Here is a 21,149-nt window from a genome sequence, read left to right as displayed (position 1 = left end):
ATGACAACAATAACAAAGCAAAACACAGAATATTAGAATAGACTTTAAATTTTAACTGGTTCCATATATGAGGAGAGGGTGAAATTGGCCATAGTTCTGACACTGATTGAGATGGTATCACCTTTTCTAGGCCTACTAGTTGCACAGAGCTTATGTCTTCCATTCAAAGATTCCACAGCCATAAAAACTACCAATAGAAATATCCAGTATTGAAAAAGAAAAGATTCCAATGCTGCTTTTTCTCGTTGAGTTTGACCCTGCTCTCTTGTGACGATAGATATGGAACTCAAGTTCAACCATCTTGCTTGCCTCAGTGTTGGGAAACGATACGATGTCGCCACTTGGTGGTCAATTCTTCAACTGTGACCAGGCTAAGCCAAGACAGTTAAATACAGGTTATATTTCTAGAATTGTGGTGCTTCAAATAAAATATTAATGGCCCCTTTCGATTTCCCCTACAGATATGAACACATTTTTTTCTTAGACTCAGTTCTGAGAAAAGGCATCAGAAAATGAAGGACCTGGGCTATTTAACTAGACTAGTCAGTTAAGAACAAATGCTTATTTACAATGATACCTGACAACACTAGGCCAATTGTGCGCAGCTCTACGGGACTCCCATTCAGGGTCGGTAGTGATGCAGCCTGGAATTGAACCAGAGTGTTTGTAGTGACGCCTCAAGCCCTGCGATCCAATGCTGCCTTAGACCGCCGCGTCACTCGGGAGTCCCTACTCCATTGTTTTGGGATATGTTTTCCCTCATAAAATATCTTTGTATACAATGTAGGCTATATCTTCAAATAATATTGTTTTAAAGTAATGTTGAGGTCATGGAAAATCATTCCATGAGCAATAGAGACATTACATATAAATATTCTGCTATTTGCATGTGAAAATGTCATGGGATGTATTTGCTCTATTTAAATTGTTCCGCTCGTTGGGCACAATTTGATTGTGCGCATCTGACAGAATGTGGCTTTAATTGGCATCAATTTATAACGTGTAGGCTACCATCTTTTTGTTTATGTACAAAAATACATTTCCGACAGAGGGCATTGTGGAGTTTTATCTATGATGTAACAGCACCATCTCCCGTCTCTGTTGTTGTACGCCCCGAAAACACAGCATCAGCACCAGCGCGTCAACACCACCAGCCTGCCTGCTTTCTGTGCATACTTAGACTACCTGCCTCCGTTCCACCATGAGGTTTTCATGACAAAGAAAGCGGCGAGATTAGGCCTCCATTCCTTCTTCTCTGTCTCATTTCGCGCAGTTATGTCTTTGGTTCGCGGCTCCCTCTCGCCATGCCTGCGGACCGCCTGTACCTGCTTTTCTCGCTGGTTGTGATCTCCTGCGGGGATGGTGTCGTGAGGGCGGCGCCTGGGGGTGGTGTCCTCGGCGGCCTAATCACGCTGCTGACTGCGGAGGACAATGCCATCGCCACTGTCCCAGACGGATCCATCCCCGGCCAGACGGCCCTTTCTCAGGTTCAGACTCCGTCTGCCCTAACACCAGGTACAGGACATGTTTGCGGTATATTTGGGTTGGGCTGCGGGTTTGAGGGCCTGTCCAGCATGTTAAAATGGTGGGGAGGAAATGTTCAGTGTGGAGAGATTAAAACATTGGGCATGATAACGGAACTGATAATCATTTCTCATTGATAATATCATATAGGACGATATAGGATGATGATATTAACCTATATGATATTTGGTGTATTTATCTCACTCAACATAGGCTACAACAATAATGCATACAAAAGCCTCGCAGAAATACAATGATGTTTTAAAACAATGTACACAATGATTGAACGGTTATCAGTAAACCTATGCACACCGGTTTTACCAACTTTGTCTTCGCGTATTGTAGAGTATCCTACGCATTCAATATAAAGTATCTTACTAAGATGTATGACTTTCACTGCAATCTAATAGTCTGTCCCCTCAGATTCCCCTGGCAACTAATCGGATTTAGTGTTATGATTTCATTTGAAGGTTTTCGAGATTAGGGGATTATCAGTATGGCCAGTGTGAAACTGTGCCTGTAATGATCAGGGTTTTAATCCTTTAGTACAGCACACTCACACCATATCTTTTTCACCATTGCCTTGCTTCAGAAGTCCTTTATTTCATTGACTAAGCCTCATCATATTAGTTAGCTATGAGTAGCTATGATCAGATTAGATTAGTAAACAGATTGTAGTCTATAAATAGGCTACATTTGATCATTGTTGCTGTTGTGAAGCAGTTTTGTCGGGGCAGCCGTGTATGCTAAATAGGGCCTGGCCTATAGCGTGTGTGTGTGTGTGTGTGTGTGTGTGTGTGTGTGTGTGTGTGTGTGTGTGTGTGTGTGTGTGTGTGTGTGTGTGTGTGTGTGTGTGTGTGTGTGTGTGTGTGTGTGTGTGTGTGTGTGTGTGTGTGTGTGTGTGTGTGTGTGTGTGTGTGTGTTGTAGGGGAGGAAACGTCGTCTGACACCGCACAAGGCCTCTCACAGATGCTACAGCACTTTGATCTATTTTTCATTACCTCTCACAGATTCAGCTCTGATCACATTTTCATGTGCAGTTAAGGTTCCTGAGATAATTCATAGAGCTGCCACTGAATCTGAGGAGAGACGTTTAAATGGGATCCCTGCATTCACAAAGCCACACACCGGCATACACCTTCAGATAAACCTTAGAAAACGCCTTTAAATACACCTCCTTGGTCTTTTAGTGTAGTCTTGTCTCTTTGTATGTGGCTTTGTAAATTATTTGTTCCACCACAAAGGTTGTGTTCTGCACTGGTACATTCTATGAACATACATTAGTGTTCTGCACTGGTACATTCTATGAACATACATTAGTGTTCTGCACTGGTACATTCTATGAACATACATTAGTGTTCTGCACTGGTACATTCTATGAACATACATTAGTGTTCTGCACTGGTACATTCTATGAACATACATTAGTGTTCTGCACTGGTACATTCTATGAACATACATTAGTGTTCTGCACTGGTACATTCTATGAACATACATTAGTGTTCTGCACTGGTACATTCTATGAACATACATTAGTGTTCTGCACTGGTACATTCTATGAACATACATTAGTGTTCTGCACTGGTACATTCTATGAACATACATTAGTGTTCTGCACTGGTACATTCTATGAACATACATTAGTGTTCTGCACTGGTACATTCTATGAACATACATTAGTGTTCTGCAATTCTAGTGTAGAAAATCAGCCATACAAACAAAGGTTTCATATTACTTTGTCATTGCAATACACAAACTTCCTCACTTCCTGTGTTTCACTTCCTGTTTCCTGTGTCTCCCCAGAGCCTCCCTTTGCCCTGAGGGTCCTGGTGAAGGATCAGGTGACCCGGCGGCGCCTGGGCGGGGCCCAGGTGGGGGTGTTTGTCAACCACACCCTGAGTAGCCAGGCCCTGACTGGGGAGAAGGGAGAGGTGCTGCTCAGGGTCCCCTACAGCCTGGGACTCAGCCTCACCATTGTAGCTAGCATGGAGGGATACGTCCTCACCCCGTTGCCCTGGAGGACCACCAAGAGACCTAGTGAGTAGCACTGTGACAGTCTGGCCCCACCTGGAGGAGCCCCTGAGGAGCACCCAACCAGCTGACCTATGGGTGTCGGGTGTGGCTAAATTCTAGAGTTTAAACTGGGATAGTTCACCCAAACTACTAAATTATATAGCTGTTTCTTTCCTTTCCTTTAAAGCATTGATTTGACACAATTAGCTAAATAAGGTGTTCACCTACTGTGTCACATAGCACATTAGCATCAGTGTTTGTTTTTGCATTGGAGCAAAGCACAATTTAATGACGTTCACTGCATTAATTGTATTGATTTCTTACTCTCAGAAGCAGGATGCACTCACAATGTATAGAACGTGTAGCCAGCGAGTCTGAGGCAAGCGTTTTGTACTGAAATGTAACACCTTAATGCCATGTCATATCTAGTGTCAGCTAATTGCAGCTGTATTGAATAAGATGTTAAGGGGACTCTGACCACCATTTAGACATGCTGTATTTAGTAACAGGAGACGGCTGCTCTTAGGGCTGCTTTCTCTCTCTCTCTCTCTCTCTCTCTCTCTCTCTCTCTCTCTCTCTCTCTCTCTCTCTCTCTCTCTCTCTCTCTCTCACTCACTCACTCACTCACTCACTCACTCACTCACTCACTCACTCACTCACTCACTCACTCACTCACTCACTCACTCACTCACTCTGACTCTCTCTCTCTCTCTTGAATAAGGCAGAGCAAAGGAGAGAAAGAAAGAGAGATAACAGAGAAAGATAAAGAGAGAGAGAACAGAGAAAGATAAAGAGAGAGATAACAGAGAAAGATAAAGAGAGAGGGGCAAAGACAGAACTGAGAGAGAGGTGGCTGGTGGTACAAGCTATGCTCTGCGTCATCAAAAGCCACCTCCCTTCTCTCTAGTCTAACACGCAGGACCATAAAAAGCCCTTTTCAATGTCGCCATCTACTGGTGTCTTTGTAGAAGTACAGGAACATGACACTACAAAGAGACCCTTTTGAAGGTACATCTCAATAGTGTCTAGTGATTTCCTGACTGGAATGTCACCTGACCTGATCTCATGTGTATACAGTATTCTCCTCAGTGACCTTATCGCTGCTCCCTCAAAACCAAGGCAACATCTGGCTGTTTGACGACTCCGTGCTCATCACTGGGAAGTTACCTGGTATGTGCACACATCTGGAAACTGTCACTTCAACATAACCCTAAATGTGATGCAACATCTTACTCTTTGTACAATTCTAGTCTACTGTGGCAGAAGTGCTTTGGGAGAGGGAATGAACTCCATCTGGTCTTTTTCTTATTTCCACAGACATCTCCTACCAGCCCAGCGTTCAGTTCCCCAAGAGTCACCTGATGCTCTCTGACGGCAGTAACACCTCCACAGTGATGGCCTACCTGACCGTGCCACTGCGCCACCTAGGCAAGGACTGTGTGAACTGCACCCCAGGCATCATTCACAACAAGTCAGGTGGGCTCAGCAAATCGAATACATGGAGTGCAGTGCACCAACTAATGGTAATGTGAGGTGGTATTGATACATGAAAGTAAGCATTGAACACTTCCAAGATTGAGGAATACTTCAAGATTCTGAGCTGAAGTAGCCCTCGGAAAACTATTCCTCTTTAATGATGTAGTGTTTGTAGAGCCTGCATATTTTTAAACGTTGGACATGTGGTAATTCTCTCCCGTGTGTTTGTATGTCACAGGAGGTTGGTGGCAACTTAATTGGGGAGGACGGGCTCGTGGTAATGGCTGGAGCGGAATTAGTGGAATGGTATCAAATACATCAAACACATGGTTTCCATGGTTCCCAGGTGGTTGATGCCATTCCATTTGCTCCCTTCCAGCCATTATTATGAGCCGTCCTCCCCTCAGCAGCCTCCACTGTTGTATGTGTGTTCAGTGTTCAGGAGTGTTGAGTTGCGGGCGATGGCAGCGGTCAGCACTCTGCTGTACTCTGGTGGTCAGGAGGTCCAGGTGAAAGGCCCCATCCAGATCTCCCTGCCCCTGGCACACACCACCAACCTGAGGCCCTCGGACACCCTCCCTGCCTGGGACTTCAACACCAAGACAGGTGGGGCATATAGCTACTAGAGAAGATTGTGGTCATACGCACGTCCTTAAAAACATACAGCAGGCGCTGGGTTAATAAAGAATACTTGTAAAGAACAGGAAAGCCTGCACACTGTTTATGCTCCCAATTCACCTCTTTATTGACAATGTTTAGATCCAAACCGGCTCTTCATCTTCGTTTTGACCAGACGAAGAGCCGGTTTGGATCGAAACGTTGTCAGTAAAGAGGTGAGAATTGGGAGCATAAACAGTGTCCAGGCCTTCCTGTTCTTTATGAATATAGCTATTAGTGCAACAGAAGGACGAGGACTGGAACTACCTTAGTAACTTGTTCAAAGGCTTTGTTTACAAAATACTTCCTGTGTTCACTTACTTTGTGGAACTGGAAGTATCTGCCTGTGTCTTCCAAGTTTTACTTCATTCATTTTCCTCACAATGTTTCGTCCTCCAGGTGCTTGGGAGAACCAAGGTCTGGGGATAGTGAAGATGGTTGGAGATCATCTGGTCTGGACCTACATTGCTTCTCACCTGGGTTACTGGATCGCTGCACCCCTACCCTCCTCCAACGGTATAAATATTGTAACGGTCCAAAATGAAAATGTTCATGAATTGAATGTTACGAATGAACTAAATGATGGAGTCTCACTCTCAGTATTGTCTTCAAACATGTCTTACTATCCTGGAGAACATATTGACCACCATCAACCTAATATAATCAACTCATCTCTGTCTGTACCTGTCTAGGTTATATGGGCCATGCCAGCTCAATGGAATTCCTCTCCTACCACACCTACCTGCTCGTAGGAATACTGGGTGGGACTCTGGTTATAGTCTTGGGGTTTCTGGCTGTGCTGCTGTGTCAATGTGGGTAAGAGACCAACCTAATTAACTAACGTTACTGATTGTGTGTCAACTGCAGCTGGATATATCACAGATGGGGGTGTGTGGGGCGAAGGGGGTTGTACAAAATGTTTACAGTAAGTTATACAATTTAAAACATTTGAATGGCCAGGATTGTTCTACTAATTGTTGACACAAATGCTGATTATATGAAGTTAAACGTACACATAACAAAGATCCCCCAAAAGACCCACTGTGTATTGACTACCTTCTCTGCTTCTCAATCAACCTGCTGTGTTGACTGTCATCTGCAGAGGTTCAGGTTCCTCTCGTGGGCCGAGGAGGAGAGCACGGTTCTCGAAGCGGTCCGCTCTGAAGAAGGACCAGACCACCTCCACCCACATGGAGGAGGGCCATGCCATGATGTCCTTCCACCCCGGAGACAGAGCCCACGGCCTGGCCTCGCGCAGCGTCCAGTGTGACCCCTCCACCCCCAGGCACAACAAAGCCAACTACAACATCTATGTGGAAGACCCCGGGCGTGGCTCCGCCCTCCTGTATGAAAATGTGGGGAGCGGCGCCAAGGGACCCCAGGCATCACACCACTACATCAACAGTGAGGAGGTGGCCAGGCTGAGGGAGAGGTCCAGAGAGGAGCGGAACAGAGCCCACCTGGGTGGAGGTGCTCAGCTGCTCCACCTTTACAACCAGCCTGTGGCCATCCTCCAGGCCCCGGAGCGCATCAGCTGCCAGGGTGGGGAGCAGCAAGGATCAGGCTGCAAGTCGGCCACTTTCCCCCGTAACGGAGGAGCCTATGACACCCACTCCCATTCTGAGCAGGGTGGTCATGACAGCTACACCCAGACCCTCCCTAAGAACCCCCACCATGCCCAGGGAGCCAACCCCCAGCAGGGCGGCCAGGACCAGCCCCAGGCCCTGGAGACCACTCCCCAAGGCCCAGCCTCTAATCCTGGGGCGTGGGGCCGTTACAGCAGCCTCCCAGAGTCCTCCGTTTCCGTCCCCGGTACTCTGAATGAGGCGGCTGGAATGAGGGCCTTCAGCAGTGGGATGGGGGGCCCCAGTGAACTCCAGGGGATATCAGAGCGTACACTCCTGGAGCTGACCCGAGGCAAGGCCTCGTCGCCTCACCCCAGGGCCTGGTTCGTCTCCCTGGATGGTAAACCAGCCGCCTCGGTCCGCCACTCCATCATAGAGCTCCAGGGACGCCACCCACGGCCCCCCAGCAGCAACGACACCAGCCTGGACTCTGGCGTGGACATGAATGAGCCCCAGCAGAGTGTGAGGGAGGCGGAGCGAGAGAGGCCTTCCATCCGGGGATCGTTCCCCCACCACAGCAGAGGGCGCTACAGCGAGGAGCAGGACCTGAGCAGCAGTGAGAGCGGCACCACTGCCACCTGCACCCCTGAAGACCCCTACCTGAGGAACATTCTGGACGGGAGCAGCGGGGCCATTCCCAATATCCCGGAGGAGCGGGACGGAATGGACACGTCCAGTGCACAGGAGGACAGTGAGTCGAGGGGGACACCGCCCCCACGCAGGCTGAGGAAGGTGAGGGAGAAGGGGAGGGCCGAGAAGAGAAGCGCCAGGCACCATGTCAGAGAAGAGAGGCCTCTGGTCAAACGGAGCTAAGGCACTGCTCACCAGAGATGGACTGGGATGGGACTTATTTCAATACCAGTCAATTCTGGAAGTGTATTGACATTATTGGCATTCAGTAGTTAATGGGCATGTTTCATGTCCAGTTGCATGGTCAGTGCTTTTTCCTGAATTGGCTGTGATGTTTACAGAAATGTTGAATCTGTCAAGAAGGGATTGAGTTTATTGTTGATTGTTTTCCTATAGGGGTCGTATGTTGACGGACGGCTGAGACAACGTATGGCGATGTTAAAGCGTTTTCTGTGGTTTGATGGATGTGTAAAAGGAATAGTTAGATAGATGCTAGTGGACACAGCAGTAGTATGGCTTCGGATCGTCTCATTCCTGGCATCTGCGTCAAAGAAGATGTGTTCTTTACACTGCCTGCGATGAGGAGTTAGAGATACTGTATAGAGAGATAATGAAGGGTAATTAGAGAGGATAGAGGGCTGTATTGTGATCTGCCAGCAGAGACGGACAGGGATACAGTCCTCCTGTACAGAACACTGACACTTACCCACCGTGATTGCCTGCCTTTACAGGAAATCGATATTAACACCATTGCCTGCTCTGCTCACAGTGTTTAAGACTGGCTGTACCCAGCCATCTGTCTATCGCTCTGTTTGTAAACTAGACACTGATTCACAGCTGTCCCTTTTAGAGGTCATCTTTACACCTCTATTAAGGGGGAAATACCATATTTCTTTGAGAATGCATGAAAGGTATAAAGTCAAATGTTGTGTATGAAAAGAGGAAAGTATGTGTATTTGACTTGTAGTGTGAAGACAATGGAAAGGATGTCTCTTCTTAGGAACATTAAGTCTGAGGGATACTAATCCAGTCATGTGTTACTTTAAGGTATTCGTCTTCAAATAGTTACTGTTGATGTTCAATGATTCCTGTTCCACGAGCAGATCTTTACACAACACATCGCTGTCCTTACATACAGATGGAGTATTGGGAGGTGGTCAGTTTAAGCTTTCATTGTTCAGTCTAAAAAGCACAGAACACGTTCATTTGCCTGTTTGTGATGCTTTGGAGCACAATTGGGAACGATACACGTAATATAATTTGATTGGTTAGAACCCACTGCAATGAGAACGTAATAAGAGAAACATAAAACACTCAAATAAAGGAAAGCACTCAACAACAACAACAAAATGTTTTGTAAAAAGTGAGGTGGTATTTCAAATGAACACAAACCATATTACTGTGATGGACTGATATATTTGGAGAAGCACACAATCTCCTCCTGAAAATGATGTGACCAGCGATATCAGTCATCCTGCTGCTAAATTTGAAACAACATTCATATTTTGCCAATATTTAGTCTTCCTCGTGGTGTGACATCACACACGCCAGTCCTTCAGTGTGCATGAGGATAAATACTGTACATGAATAGCTTTATTTGGTATGTACATACTCAAGCATATGATCTAGTATGTGTGATCGTGTATTTCTATGTATGTATGCATACATCGTCCTATCCTTTCTCCACAACTGTGAAGAAAAATGTTCTGAGAGAATGAGAATGCTTCTCAGAGTGAAGAGAGATGTTCTGAGAGAATGAGAATGCTTCTCAGAGTGAAGAGAGATGTTCTGAGAGAATGAGAATGCTTCTCAGAGTGAAGAGAGATGTTCTGAGAGAATGAGAATGCTTCTCAGAGTGAAGAGAGATGTTCTGAGAGAATGAGAATGCTTCTCAGAGTGAAGAAAGATGTTCTGAGAGAATGAGAATGCTTCTCAGAGTGAAGAGAGATGTTCTGAGAGAATGAGAATGCTTCTCAGAGTGAAGAGAGATGTTCTGAGAGAATGAGAATGCTTCTCAGAGTGGAGAGATGTTCTGAGAGAATGAGAATGCTTCTCAGAGTGAAGAGAGATGTTCTGAGAGAATGAGAATGCTTCTCAGAGTGAAGAGAGATGTTCTGAGAGAATGAGAATGCTTCTCAGAGTGAAGAGAGATGTTCTGAGAGAATGAGAATGCTTCTCAGAGTGAAGAGAGATGTTCTGAGAGAATGAGAATGCTTCTCAGAGTGAAGAGAGATGTTTTTTGAGCCATCATCACTATTCATAAACCCAAGCTTTAGTGTATGTGCTTTCCTTTGGAGGTTTGTTACATTATTGTATGTTAGCTTTGGTGGGATGAATAGGTTCAAATGTGATCCGGGGTGTAAAAAGCTTGACGACGTAGCAACTTGTACCTTCTAGATGTAGCAGCGCAAGTTATACACCTGACGAATGCAGCGATGATTTATGAAGCTTCAAATGATTGAAGGCTGAACATGTTGTTGTTGTTGCCACTGATGAAGGTTATGAAAAACAAGATGTTTCAACCATTGGAGAATTCTATAAAGTATAGTATGTAATAATATTTCTCAGAGACAAAACAGACCCCACTGGCCCATCCTTTTCAAAGTGGCCTTCACTGAATGTATTTCCTTGTATTTATTTCATTGTAATGTAGTGTATTTCTACTGTCCGTATTCATTTAACATTAACTGGCATTCAGGCTTTTGAAACGGGCATTTCTTGTGTTGATTACGTCAGTATATTACAGTAGTGTGATTAGTCTGCCTTTTTGTGCACTTATCAATGCCTAAGTAATAAACTCACTTGATACCAAGATGATGCATGTCTAAGATTTATTCAATAATAAATGTCAACGGAATGAAGGCAGAATAACTATAAAAATTAGCATCGACAACAATTGCATAAACAGCTTTATAATGAAGACCGCACAGGGTCTGTGCATAAAATAACAAAATAGATTTTTTTGCATTTACAGTTTGGGTCATTTGCACACTTTGTCCATTCCAGCATGACTATCTAGTGATCAACTACTGCTTAGTAGTGGCCCTTAGATTCCCTAGGCTCCCCAGTCATGGACACCAGCTCAGAGGTCCCAAGCTCCTCCCCCTCTCCCAGTGGGACACACCGCCCCAGCAGCCTCCTCAGAGCCAGACGGAACTCCCTCGACGCAAAGTAGTACACAAACGGGTCAAAGCAGCAGTTGAGGCTGTTGATGCTCAGCGCTAGTTTATAGTATCTGTACAGGCTCTTGCCCTGGGTGTGGAAGACTACGTGCAGGCCATGAAGGGTGATGGTTGGTAGGTAACACACCACAAAGCACAGGGTTGCTAAGGCGACTGTGGTCTGAGCCCGTCGCCTTGACAACACTTCCCTCTTACCGTCACTGCCTTCAGCTGCCGTCGGCAACGACCTGTGCAGGCCTCTGGCCACGGCAACATAACAGCTGACCAGGACGACTAAAGGTAACACGTAGAACATCAGCAGAACCACTAGGAAGTAGAGATAGGCTATTGATTGGTGAATGAACAGTTTACGTGGAAGTACGTCGAAGCAGGTTGTGATGTTTAGCTCGACGACCCGGAGGGTGAGGTCACGGAGGAGCAAGGGTGTCTGAGTAATCAGAACAAATGCCCAGATGAGGACGCAGGTGATGGCGGCTCTCCGGGCGGTGCGCCAGTGTTTGGTGCGTAGCGGGCGTACGACACCGCAGTAGCGCTCGAGCGCGATGGCACAGGTGGTGAGGACAGAGCAATGCATGTTGCAGTTGAGGGCTGTGGTGGTGAGGCCACAGAGGGCAGCGCCCCACAGCCAGTCATTACCCCACAGGTGGTATAACACCTGAGAAAAAGAGAGAGAGAGAGAGAGAGAGAGAGAGAGAGAGAGAGAGAGAGAGAGAGAGAGAGAGAGAGAGAGAGAGAGAGAGAGAGATGGGCTTAGTGGTCATCAAATATTAGTCCAACTAGAAGGGAAATGTTTCTGTAGAAACTTAGTAACATGTGACAGAAATAACAGTGCAGTTAGTTGTAACCGGTGCCAGAGTGTCAGAGACAACCCTGTACATGGCACTTATGAATGCGTTGTGTGTTACCTGTAGTGGCAGTGACTCACCTGTAGGGGCAGGAAGGCGCTGTAGAGCAGGTCTGCCAGTGACAGGTTGATGGCAAACACAGACGTGGGAGTGTGGCGTTTGTAATGGACGTTCAGCAGCGCTACCAGAGACAGCAGGTTGCAGGGGGTACTGCACACAAACACAGACAGGTAAATAACAGGCACTGCCACGGTCATCACAGGACTGACCAGCATCTCCAGGGTGGCATTGTTGACCCCTCTGGCCACCTCTACTGAGATGTTCATTGTGACTGACCACAACAGTAACCTGACCACAGCAACAGGGGGAGTTGACCAGGGTGACCGGTCCTGTCACTTAGGTTGGGGTACAAGCATTACTGGGAATGATAAGGGAAGAAAAGAGAGTGTTATACATTTCATTTGAATACACCAAAACCACACTATGTTAGATGAAGTGAAAGATATTGGTTAGGCAACGAGAAAGTAGTGTTGTTGAATGCAGAAACAGTGTGATGCCAATTCATCCATGTGAAAGACGAACAATGTTTTCCCCTCACACTATACTAATGTTACACTAGTTTCACTATTCACACTGTGACTACAACTGGAGAAAGCCCCTGATGTTCCCTTAAGGGGTGAAGTTATTGTAATGCACACATGGGTCTTTCCATGATGCCTATTTCACATCTGTGTATGTGGAAATACAAATTGGAACAGGAAATGTACTGTCATAAACAGCTTGAGGTGAAGTTAGTTACTTTTTCCTATTGACATATTATTTGTATTCTACATGTATTCTACATGCTGTGGACCTATTTCTCTAGTACAGAGTTTCCAAAACTCGGTCCAGGGGGCCGTGTAGTTTTTGCACTACACAGCTGATTCAAATAATCAAAGCTTGATGATTAATTGGTTATTTGAATCAGCTGTGTAGTGCTAGGCAAAAAAAAAATGTGCACCCAGGGGGCCAGGAACAAGTTTGGATAACACTGATCAAGTACAGGGGCTCTCCAACCCTGTCCTTGGAGAACAACCCTCAAAAGGTTTTCACTCCAACCCCATTTGTAGCTAAACTGATTTAGCTAATCAACTAGATAATTATTATAATCAGGTGCGCTCGATTAAGGTTAGATTGAAAACCTACAACACGGTAGCTCTCCAGGAACAGGGTTGGAGAGACCATATCTACGGTACCAGTCAAAGGTTTGGACACACCTACTCATTCAAGGGATTTTCTTCATTTTTACTATTTTCTACATTGTAGAATAATAGTGAATATATCAAAAATATGAAATAACAGATATGGAATCATGTAGTAACCAGAAAAGTGTGAAACAAATCAAAATATTTTATATTTGAGATTCTTCAAAGTAGCAACCCTTTGCCTTGATGACAGCTTTGCACACTCTTGGCATTCTCTCAGCCAGCATCATGAGGTAGTCACCTGGAATGCATTTCAATTAACTGGTGTGCCTTGTTAAATGTTAATTTGTGGAATTTCCTTCCTTCAGGCGTTTGAACCAATCAGTTGTGGTATACAGAAGAAAGCCCTGTTGTGGTAAAAGACCAAGTCCATATTATGGCAAGAACCGCTCAAATAAGCAAAGAGAAACGACAGTCCATTACTTTAATACATGAATGTCAGTCAATGCGGAACATTTGAAGAAAATGTTTTAGTGCAGTCGCAAAAACCATCAAGCGCTATGATGAAACTGGCTCTCATGAGAACCGCCACAGGAAAGGAAGACCCAGAGTTACCTCTGCTGCAGAGGACAAGTTCCTTGGCGTTAACTGCACCTCAGATTGCAGCCCAAATAAATGCTTCAGAGTTCAAGTAAAATCATCTAAATCAAATTAAATCAATGTTTTTGTGTTATATGCACAGGGTGCAGTGTTTCACTTCACCTGCAATAACATCTGCTAAACACGTATGTGTGTTTTAGAGAGAGAATGCCAACAGTGTGCAAAGCTGTCAAGGCAAAGGGTGGCTACTTTGAACAGTCAAACAAATACAAATGTATTTTAAACACTTTTTTTTGGGTTACTAAATGATTCCATATGTGCTATTTCATAGTTTGATGTCTTCACTATTATTCTACAATGTAGAAAATAGCAAAACATTAAAAAGAAACTTGAATGAGTAGGTGTGTCTAAACTTTTGACTGGTACTGTAGTGGTTTACTTTTTAGCACTTTTTTTTACGGTTGAAGCTTGCTGATAAGAATTTGCACCATTTACGCAGTTTATGAATTATTTTTAAAAATCTCCCAGGCTATGTATGCGGTCATTGAGATGAAACCTCACTCTGATTTCAATAGCTAGGTTTCCATCCAATTGGCAACAGATTTTCATACTAGTATTCTAAAACCCACATAAAGAAAATATGCACGTTTCCACCAAAGGGACTTCTTGGCGGATATAAATCAGTGCGTGATGACGTAGGGTGATCTAGCGTTTGAAATAAATCGTAAAAGCACCATGATACACTGTGTCCAGAGTTTTAAAGGTACTTGTTGAGGCCAGCATATAGACAATATCACCATAACCCAGCACCGATTTTTTTTAAAGTGCTTTGAACATGATCCTTTCTGCCATTTGACAAATAAAAATAATGTAGATCTTTTTTGTCCATAATAATCTCACCATGTAGGCTATACATGCGCTCTAGACAACACCGCTATCTGCACACTGCTTGCTGTTGGATAAAGCGCATGTGACAACCAGAGCGGACACACTCGCTATATAAGTCCATTTTTTTGTGTGAGAAACCCACCAGTAGAGTTAAAAATGTGATGGAACCCTATTTCTCTTGTATTTTTTATTCGGTTCATGGGAATTTAACTGCAAATTGTATTTTTATGTGGACCACGTCATAGCGCACAGCCTTTTATCTGCAACAAGTCAATTTGATGGAAACATCTACGGTGGGAAACTGCGCATATAGTATTTATGCGCAGTTTCGAATATTGTCACCCATGGGATGGAAAACTAGCTAGTGTCAGTGATTTAACAACTATAGAAATAAAACTGTAACCAATAATTAAACATAACACTTACAACTAACATATCCATGGAATAACATTGATTTGTAAAAATCTAAACTAAACTTAATGAAATGTATTGTTGGTGACTTACCTTTATGCACATGTGATGCGCACTGTCAGTGCTGCTACATTCAAGTGTGTAATCTGCAATTTCACACAGGAAATGTGGTAGAAATGATTTGTTCTGTGTCTTGCCCAATGAAGTGTGTTCGCTCTCCCTCTCTTCCTCACCATTAAGGAACCGAACATGTGCCTGTAGTGTACCAGGGTGCATGCTGTTGACACGTGGTGAAAAGGTACTATCTGTGTCACTGCAAAGGAAAATACTGGAGCTGAACACAACAGTTGGTGGTGACAGAAAGAAAACCAGCTACCATTTACTCCCTGTTCTTAAGAAATAAGCATTTTACTACTATGCAATAGTAGTTTCCTCTCATATCACCAATATAGTACTGTTTTATATACAATATATACTGAACAAAAATATATTTGCAATATGCAACAATTTCAAAGATTTTACTGAGTTACAGTTCATATAAGAATCAGTATATTGATATATATTCATTAGGCCCTAATCTATGAATTTCACATGACTGGGCAGGGGCACAGCCATGGGTGGTCCTGGGAGGGCATAGGCCCACCCACTTGGCAGCCAGGCCAACTCACTGCAGAGCCAAGCTGAAGCCAATCAGAATGAGCTGTTCCCCACAAAAGGGCTTTATTACAGACAGAAATATTCCTCAGAAATAGTCACTAACAGGGATGTAAACCAATTTGTCCACAAAATCTGAGAGAAATACATTTTTTGTGCATATGGAACATTTCTGCAAAAAAAAATTATTTCAGCTCATGAAACATGGGACCAACACTTTTACATGTGGCATTTATTTTTGTTCAGTGTATGAAATACCACAATGGGTTGTGAGACACTGCTGTAGCCTACTCACAACAAAAACCTGTTAGTTCAGGAAACCACAGTGGAGAGGTAAGGAACAGCCCCAAACACACACACACACCTGCAGGACAGGAAACAAACTGTTTCACACCTCCTGTGCTGCAGGTGTGGGTGTGTCAAGACTTCTATAACAGAGGAAGTCGGCTAAATTGTACCTAAAATTGATGTATTATTTTTATTGTATTGTTTTCAAAGAGACACACACATCCCATGTAATAAAGACAATACAAAGGCAGGTAAAAAACACACAAAAAACATGTTTTTGTCAGTTTGATAGTTTCATTGTGTAGCATTATGAGTCATCAACAGCTGTCATGTACATAGTAATGCTGTTTTCGAGTTCACAAAGTACATATTCTACATTTGAGTCCATCAGCTCCAGTATATCAGGAAAAGTCTACAGAATGACAAAGTACCTCATTCTTCATCACTGTGTGTACAGAGGAAGTAAATACATACTTCACTGAGAATCTACACCTCTGTGACAGTGGAATCTACTGTACCTAGGGTTACTAGCCAAGTAGATGCACAATGCAAAGAGATTCTAGAACTTAGATAATGTAGGTCTGGAGTCCCTTCTCCTGATTACCAAGGTACAGTATGTGTTAGCAACCATTAACCAATCACTCTTCTCCATTGCTGCCCTCCCCCTCCTCCCCCTCCCCGCTTCGGGCATTGCAGCGGTTGCCATGACGTTTTATGCCCCACACCACGTCAGAGCTGAAGGGGCAGAAGAGACAGCGGTACATGCCCTGTCTGTGGTTGTGGTAGATATGGTTGAGTAGCGAATACTCTAGTATGAAGGCCTTGCTACACTCTTTACAGCAGTAAGGTTTGGGCACGTCGTGCTTGTAGCTCACGTGGTGGATGGCATGGCCCTTCATCTTGGAGCGCTTGCCACACAGGCGACAGTTGTAGCGACCCCCCTGGCGCTGGATATATTTGGTCAGGAAGGCCTCTTCCTGCTTTTTGTGTTTGTCACTTTTTTTGTTGTTGTTGGTCTGTAGCTCCTCTTCCTCTTCATCATGATCATCTTCCTCACTGCCTGCCGTAGGGCTTATTTTTCGTTTCATGGGGCTGCCGGCTGAGCGGGAGTTCTCTTCATTGTCCTCGCCTCCCTCCATCTCCTCTAGTCCTCTTTTCCTACCTTCCTCCTCTTGCTTCACACCTCCTTTGTCCTCATCCTCCTCTTCTGCCTTGGGCTCACTGGGAGGATGACTACTGTCTTTTGAAAGCACGTCTACACTGATACCTTCCTGTTCTTCTCCCCCTTCCCCCCTACGCTCATCCCCTTCTCCCTCCTCACCCTGGCCCTTCCCAGAGAGGCAGTGGCAGGTGAGCAGGTGGTCGTAGAGGCGAGGGAACTCCCTGGCCGTGTGGAAACACACGCTGCAGTGGAACAGCCGTGCCGTGCGCTGGTAGAAGATGGCGTTGCCCAGGCGACCCACCGGCGTGTCATCCAGGCGGCTTGGATGGATCTTAGCGATGTGGATGAGGTAGCTGCAGTGGCTCTTACACTGGAGCAGACAGTGGGGACACTGGAGGTGCTGGAGATAGCTGTCCGACTCCCGGTCTCTGTCCCGCCCCTGGCTGCCAGAGGAGGAAGACTGCCTCTTGAGTTCCATAACAGCTCCCTGTGACTCCTTAATGTCCACAACGGCTTCTTTTGACTCTGACTCATTAACTTCAATCATGACTGGCATGGACTCCTTCAGGTCCATGGCGGCTGAAATTGACTCCTTAACGTCCATTGTGGCTTCCGTTGACTCCTCAAAACCCGCCATGGCTGTCTCTGACTCCTTAACGTCCATTGTGGCTTCCGTCATGGCTGTCTCTGACTCCTTAACGTCCATTGTGGCTCCCGTCATGGCTGTCTCTGACTCCTTAACGTCCATTGTGGCTCCCGTCATGGCTGTCTCTGACTCCTTAACGTCCATTGTGGCTCCCGTCATGGCTGTCTCTGACTCCTTAACCTCCACCACGGCATCCATTGACTGCAGCTCACTGGACACAGAGGGGAGTGAAAAACTCGCCGTTTTAATTATTGATTGTTGTTTATTTGAATAAGACTGAATGTATGTAATACATAAGTGCTGTTAGTAATACATTAGTAATGACAACGTAACTTAACAGTTGTCCAAATGCATACACATTTACAAGCTAGCATTGTAGCACATGTGTACATCAGGAAATCTATATCACTAACAACGTTGAGTGTGCAGGTGTCAACATTTGACACTAGTTTAATCTAGATTCACATCCGACATTGTAGAGGCATAATTCCAGTCATGTTCACAGAATGAAAGTATGCTAGTTCATTCCCAAATAGATTTAGCCGAACTCAAGCTAGCTTACTGTGTAAACAACAGCACACAGTTCGTTCGAAAATGTACATTTTAACTCACCTATCAATTCTCAAAAAGCCAATGAAACACACATTCCATATTTCCGTGACTATATAGATTATGCCTGATTGTTGTTTGTTTAATTTGATGAAATAGCAAAAATCTGCTATAATGTAACAGTTTTTCAGCGGGAGCCTTTCCTTGGTTTATCAGAAGTGACGCTCAGCACGTTGACGTGACGTAGCCTCCATCATTAACTCTCTACTCACCGTTTCGGCTCCCTGCTGTTCTGGATAACAGAATAATCCACGCGTGGTCTATCCTGAACTTCTTGGTTCGGTCTGTGTTGCTTCTTCTCGTCCTTTTGGTTAACATAAAGTGAAGAAGTATCGGTTCTGCTCGGGCTATCGCTGGGACAAATCGTGGGAACCGCGTTATCCCACAACAATCACTTTCTCGGTGTATTGAGTCGAAAACATTCTTTGCTGAAATGAGCCTCGCGTATCTGAGTGCCGTTCAACACGCCATTCTCGTGTAGGAGGCGAATCTCACCAATTTTCGGAATACGATGTAGTCTTTTGGCAAAGTGTGGAAACTGGTGGTTTGCAGCCCAGGACAATGCACCTTGTCGGCGTTTTGTAAATAGAGTAAACTGGGGCAAGCACCAAAGCTGTGTTCGAAAACCCATACTAACATACTGTGTACTACATACTTAATGAGTATATACTATTAGTTCATTTTAGCATACTGTAAACGAACAGTATCCTTCTCGTCCTTTTGGCTAAGGAAGAAGAAGAATTTTCGTTTCTGCTCAGGCTATCATGGAACTCAGGTCTTCCCATTGTTTCCTGTTGAGTTCTTCGCGTGTCTACCAGAAGTTGATGCTGTTGCTATGCAACCATGACAACTTACTAGTTAGAAATTTTACGAATTTGGGTGCGTTCTTAAATTCTATCTGGAGTGCCAGAGTTCGCTCGTAAATTCAGAGCTTTGTCAGATTGTCCGTTCGTAAATTCAGAGCGTTTCGCACTTGGAGTACCAAGTCTAGGACAAAAAGGCTTCTCAACAGTTTTTACCCCCAAGCCATAAAACTCCTGAACAGGTCATCAAATGGCTACCCGGACTATCTGCATTGTGTGCCCCTCCCAACCACTCTGCTACTCTCTGTTTATCATATATGCAGAGTTACTTTAACTATACATTCATGTACATATGTAACGGATGTGAAACGGCTAGCTTAGTTAGCGGTGTGCGCTAAATAGCGTTTCAATCGGTTACGTCACCTGCTCTGAGACCTTGAAGTAGTAGTTCCCCTTGCTCTGCAAGGGCCGCGGCTCTTGTGGAGCGATGGGTAACGATGCTTCGAGGGTGAATGTTGTCGTTGTGTGCAGAAGTCTGCAAGAGCCGCAGCTTTTGTGGAGCGATGGGTAACGACGCTTCGTGGGTGACTGTTGTTGATGTGTGCAGAAGGTCCCTGGTTCGCGCCCGGGTATGGGCGAGGGGACGGTTTAAAATTATACTGTTACATTGATGCTGTTGACCCGGATTACTGGTTGCTGCGGAAAAAGGAGGAAGGTCAAAAGGGGGGTGAGTGTAACGGATGTGAAACGGCTATCTTAGTTAGCGGTGTGCGCTAAATAGCGTTTCAATCGGTTACGTCACTTGCTCTGAGACCTTGAAGTAGTAGTTCCCCTTGCTCTGCAAGGGCCGCGGCTCTTGTGGAGCGATGGGTAACGATGCTTCGAGGGTGAATGTTGTCGTTGTGTGCAGAAGGTCCCTGGTTCGCGCCCGGGTATGGGCGAGGGGACGGTTTAAAATTATACTGTTACACATACTACCTCAATTGGCCTGACCAACCAACCCGACCTCCCGAGATATCTGCATTGTGTCCCGCCACCCGCTCTTTTACGCTACTGCTGCTCTCTGTTCATCATATATGCATAGTCACTTTAACCATATCTACACGTGTATATACTACCTCAATCAGCCTGACTAACCGGTGTCTGTATATAGCCTCGCTACTTTTATAGTCTCGCTACTGTTTTTTACTGTTGTTTTTATTTCTTTACTTACCTGTTGTTCACCTAATACTTTTTTTGCACTATTGTTTAGAGCCTATAAGTGAGCATTTCACTGTAAGGTCTACCTACACCTGTTGTATTTGGTGCATGTGACAAACTTTGATTTCATTTGAGCGTTCTGACCTTACAATGGCACCCAAGCTAACGTTGGCTACCGAACGTTCTATGTCACAATGTGTGTTTTGATGTTGTTGGCAATAAGACACGTTGTTTGCAGTTCAAATGTAAACAACAACAAAATATTACTCATGGAACTCTGAGGTCGTCCCATTGTTTCCTGTATATATATAGAGAGAGACATTTGAACTGCAAACAACGTGTCTTATTGCCAACAACATCAAAACACACATTGTGACATAGAACGTTCGGAAGGCGAGTTGGTGCTCAATAGAACTAATAGGAGCTGGCAGGGTGAAAAATGTCCTAAAATTAGGCCTGGTTTTTTCGTGATTACTTCAAAACTATGGCAAGCAGCTGGGGCATATGGTAATATTACGAAACTTTTCTCCATGACGGATGTGATGAACTAGTTTTTATCAGAAAAAAGCATTGTTAAAAATGTCATGTGTCCAGCCTATTACTGTCACCAACGCTCTGGATAACATGAACAGTGACAAACTAGCTAACAAATTGTCAGCCAACATAACGTGTAAAGTAACTTATTTGAAAAATCATTACTTTATTACGTTGCTTAACATTTGTCTTAAATAGTTAAAACAATTAATTTGTAT

The 21,149-nt window shown here is 44.6% G+C and overlaps 3 protein-coding genes across 5 annotated transcripts; 1 reads left to right on the top strand and 2 right to left on the bottom strand.

Moving 5' to 3' along the window:
- Window positions 1-1,100: 1,100 nt before the first annotated feature.
- On the top strand, window positions 1,101-8,301 carry LOC124011307 (protein FAM171B-like). Its single transcript, XM_046324536.1, has 8 exons — window positions 1,101-1,515; window positions 3,328-3,561; window positions 4,615-4,707; window positions 4,855-5,013; window positions 5,449-5,619; window positions 6,070-6,186; window positions 6,363-6,486; window positions 6,773-8,301. Exons 1-8 carry the CDS (start codon window positions 1,305-1,307, stop codon window positions 8,106-8,108), a joined length of 2,445 nt encoding a protein of 814 aa, XP_046180492.1. The 5' UTR covers window positions 1,101-1,304; the 3' UTR covers window positions 8,109-8,301.
- Window positions 8,302-10,739: 2,438 nt separating this feature from the next.
- LOC124011308 (P2Y purinoceptor 8-like) lies at window positions 10,740-15,282 on the bottom strand. 2 transcript variants are annotated; one of them, XM_046324537.1, is made up of 3 exons: window positions 15,129-15,282; window positions 12,033-12,370; window positions 10,740-11,762 (listed from the first exon to the last, which is right to left on the bottom strand). In XM_046324537.1, exons 2-3 carry the CDS (start codon window positions 12,276-12,278, stop codon window positions 10,959-10,961), a joined length of 1,050 nt encoding a protein of 349 aa, XP_046180493.1. In that variant the 5' UTR covers window positions 12,279-12,370; window positions 15,129-15,282; the 3' UTR covers window positions 10,740-10,958. The 2 variants fall into 2 exon arrangements, with proteins under 2 accessions (XP_046180493.1, XP_046180494.1); XM_046324538.1 differs by lacking the exon at window positions 15,129-15,282 and adding an exon at window positions 12,752-13,234.
- Window positions 15,283-16,148: 866 nt separating this feature from the next.
- LOC124011033 (chromosome alignment-maintaining phosphoprotein 1-like) lies at window positions 16,149-19,113 on the bottom strand. Of its 2 annotated transcripts, none has more exons than XM_046323971.1 (2): window positions 18,607-19,113; window positions 16,149-17,996 (listed from the first exon to the last, which is right to left on the bottom strand). In XM_046323971.1, exon 2 carries the CDS (start codon window positions 17,981-17,983, stop codon window positions 16,616-16,618), a length of 1,368 nt encoding a protein of 455 aa, XP_046179927.1. In that variant the 5' UTR covers window positions 17,984-17,996; window positions 18,607-19,113; the 3' UTR covers window positions 16,149-16,615. The 2 variants fall into 2 exon arrangements, with proteins under 2 accessions (XP_046179927.1, XP_046179926.1); XM_046323970.1 differs by lacking the exon at window positions 18,607-19,113 and adding an exon at window positions 18,398-18,573.
- Window positions 19,114-21,149: the final 2,036 nt, after the last annotated feature.

Source organism: Oncorhynchus gorbuscha, linkage group LG23 (assembly GCF_021184085.1).
Source record: "Oncorhynchus gorbuscha isolate QuinsamMale2020 ecotype Even-year linkage group LG23, OgorEven_v1.0, whole genome shotgun sequence".
NCBI classification, from domain to species: Eukaryota; Metazoa; Chordata; class Actinopteri; order Salmoniformes; family Salmonidae; genus Oncorhynchus; species Oncorhynchus gorbuscha.
The sequence above is the reverse complement of the archived record's forward strand: the minus strand, read 5'-3'. Positions and strand labels throughout refer to the sequence as shown.

Coding starts and splice junctions, on each gene's coding strand:
- LOC124011307 (XM_046324536.1), top strand. CDS start 1,305: ATGCCTGCGGACCGCCTGTACCTGCTTTTCTCGCTGGTTGTGATCTCC. Junction 1,516..3,327: donor TCCGTCTGCCCTAACACCAG/GTACAGGACATG, acceptor GTGTCTCCCCAG/AGCCTCCCTTTGCCCTGAGG. Junction 3,562..4,614: donor GAGGACCACCAAGAGACCTA/GTGAGTAGCACT, acceptor ATGTGTATACAG/TATTCTCCTCAGTGACCTTA.
- LOC124011308 (XM_046324537.1), bottom strand. CDS start 12,278: ATGAACATCTCAGTAGAGGTGGCCAGAGGGGTCAACAATGCCACCCTG. Junction 11,763..12,032: donor GCGCCTTCCTGCCCCTACAG/GTGAGTCACTGC, acceptor TCTTTTTCTCAG/GTGTTATACCACCTGTGGGG.
- LOC124011033 (XM_046323971.1), bottom strand. CDS start 17,983: ATGGATGCCGTGGTGGAGGTTAAGGAGTCAGAGACAGCCATGACGGGA.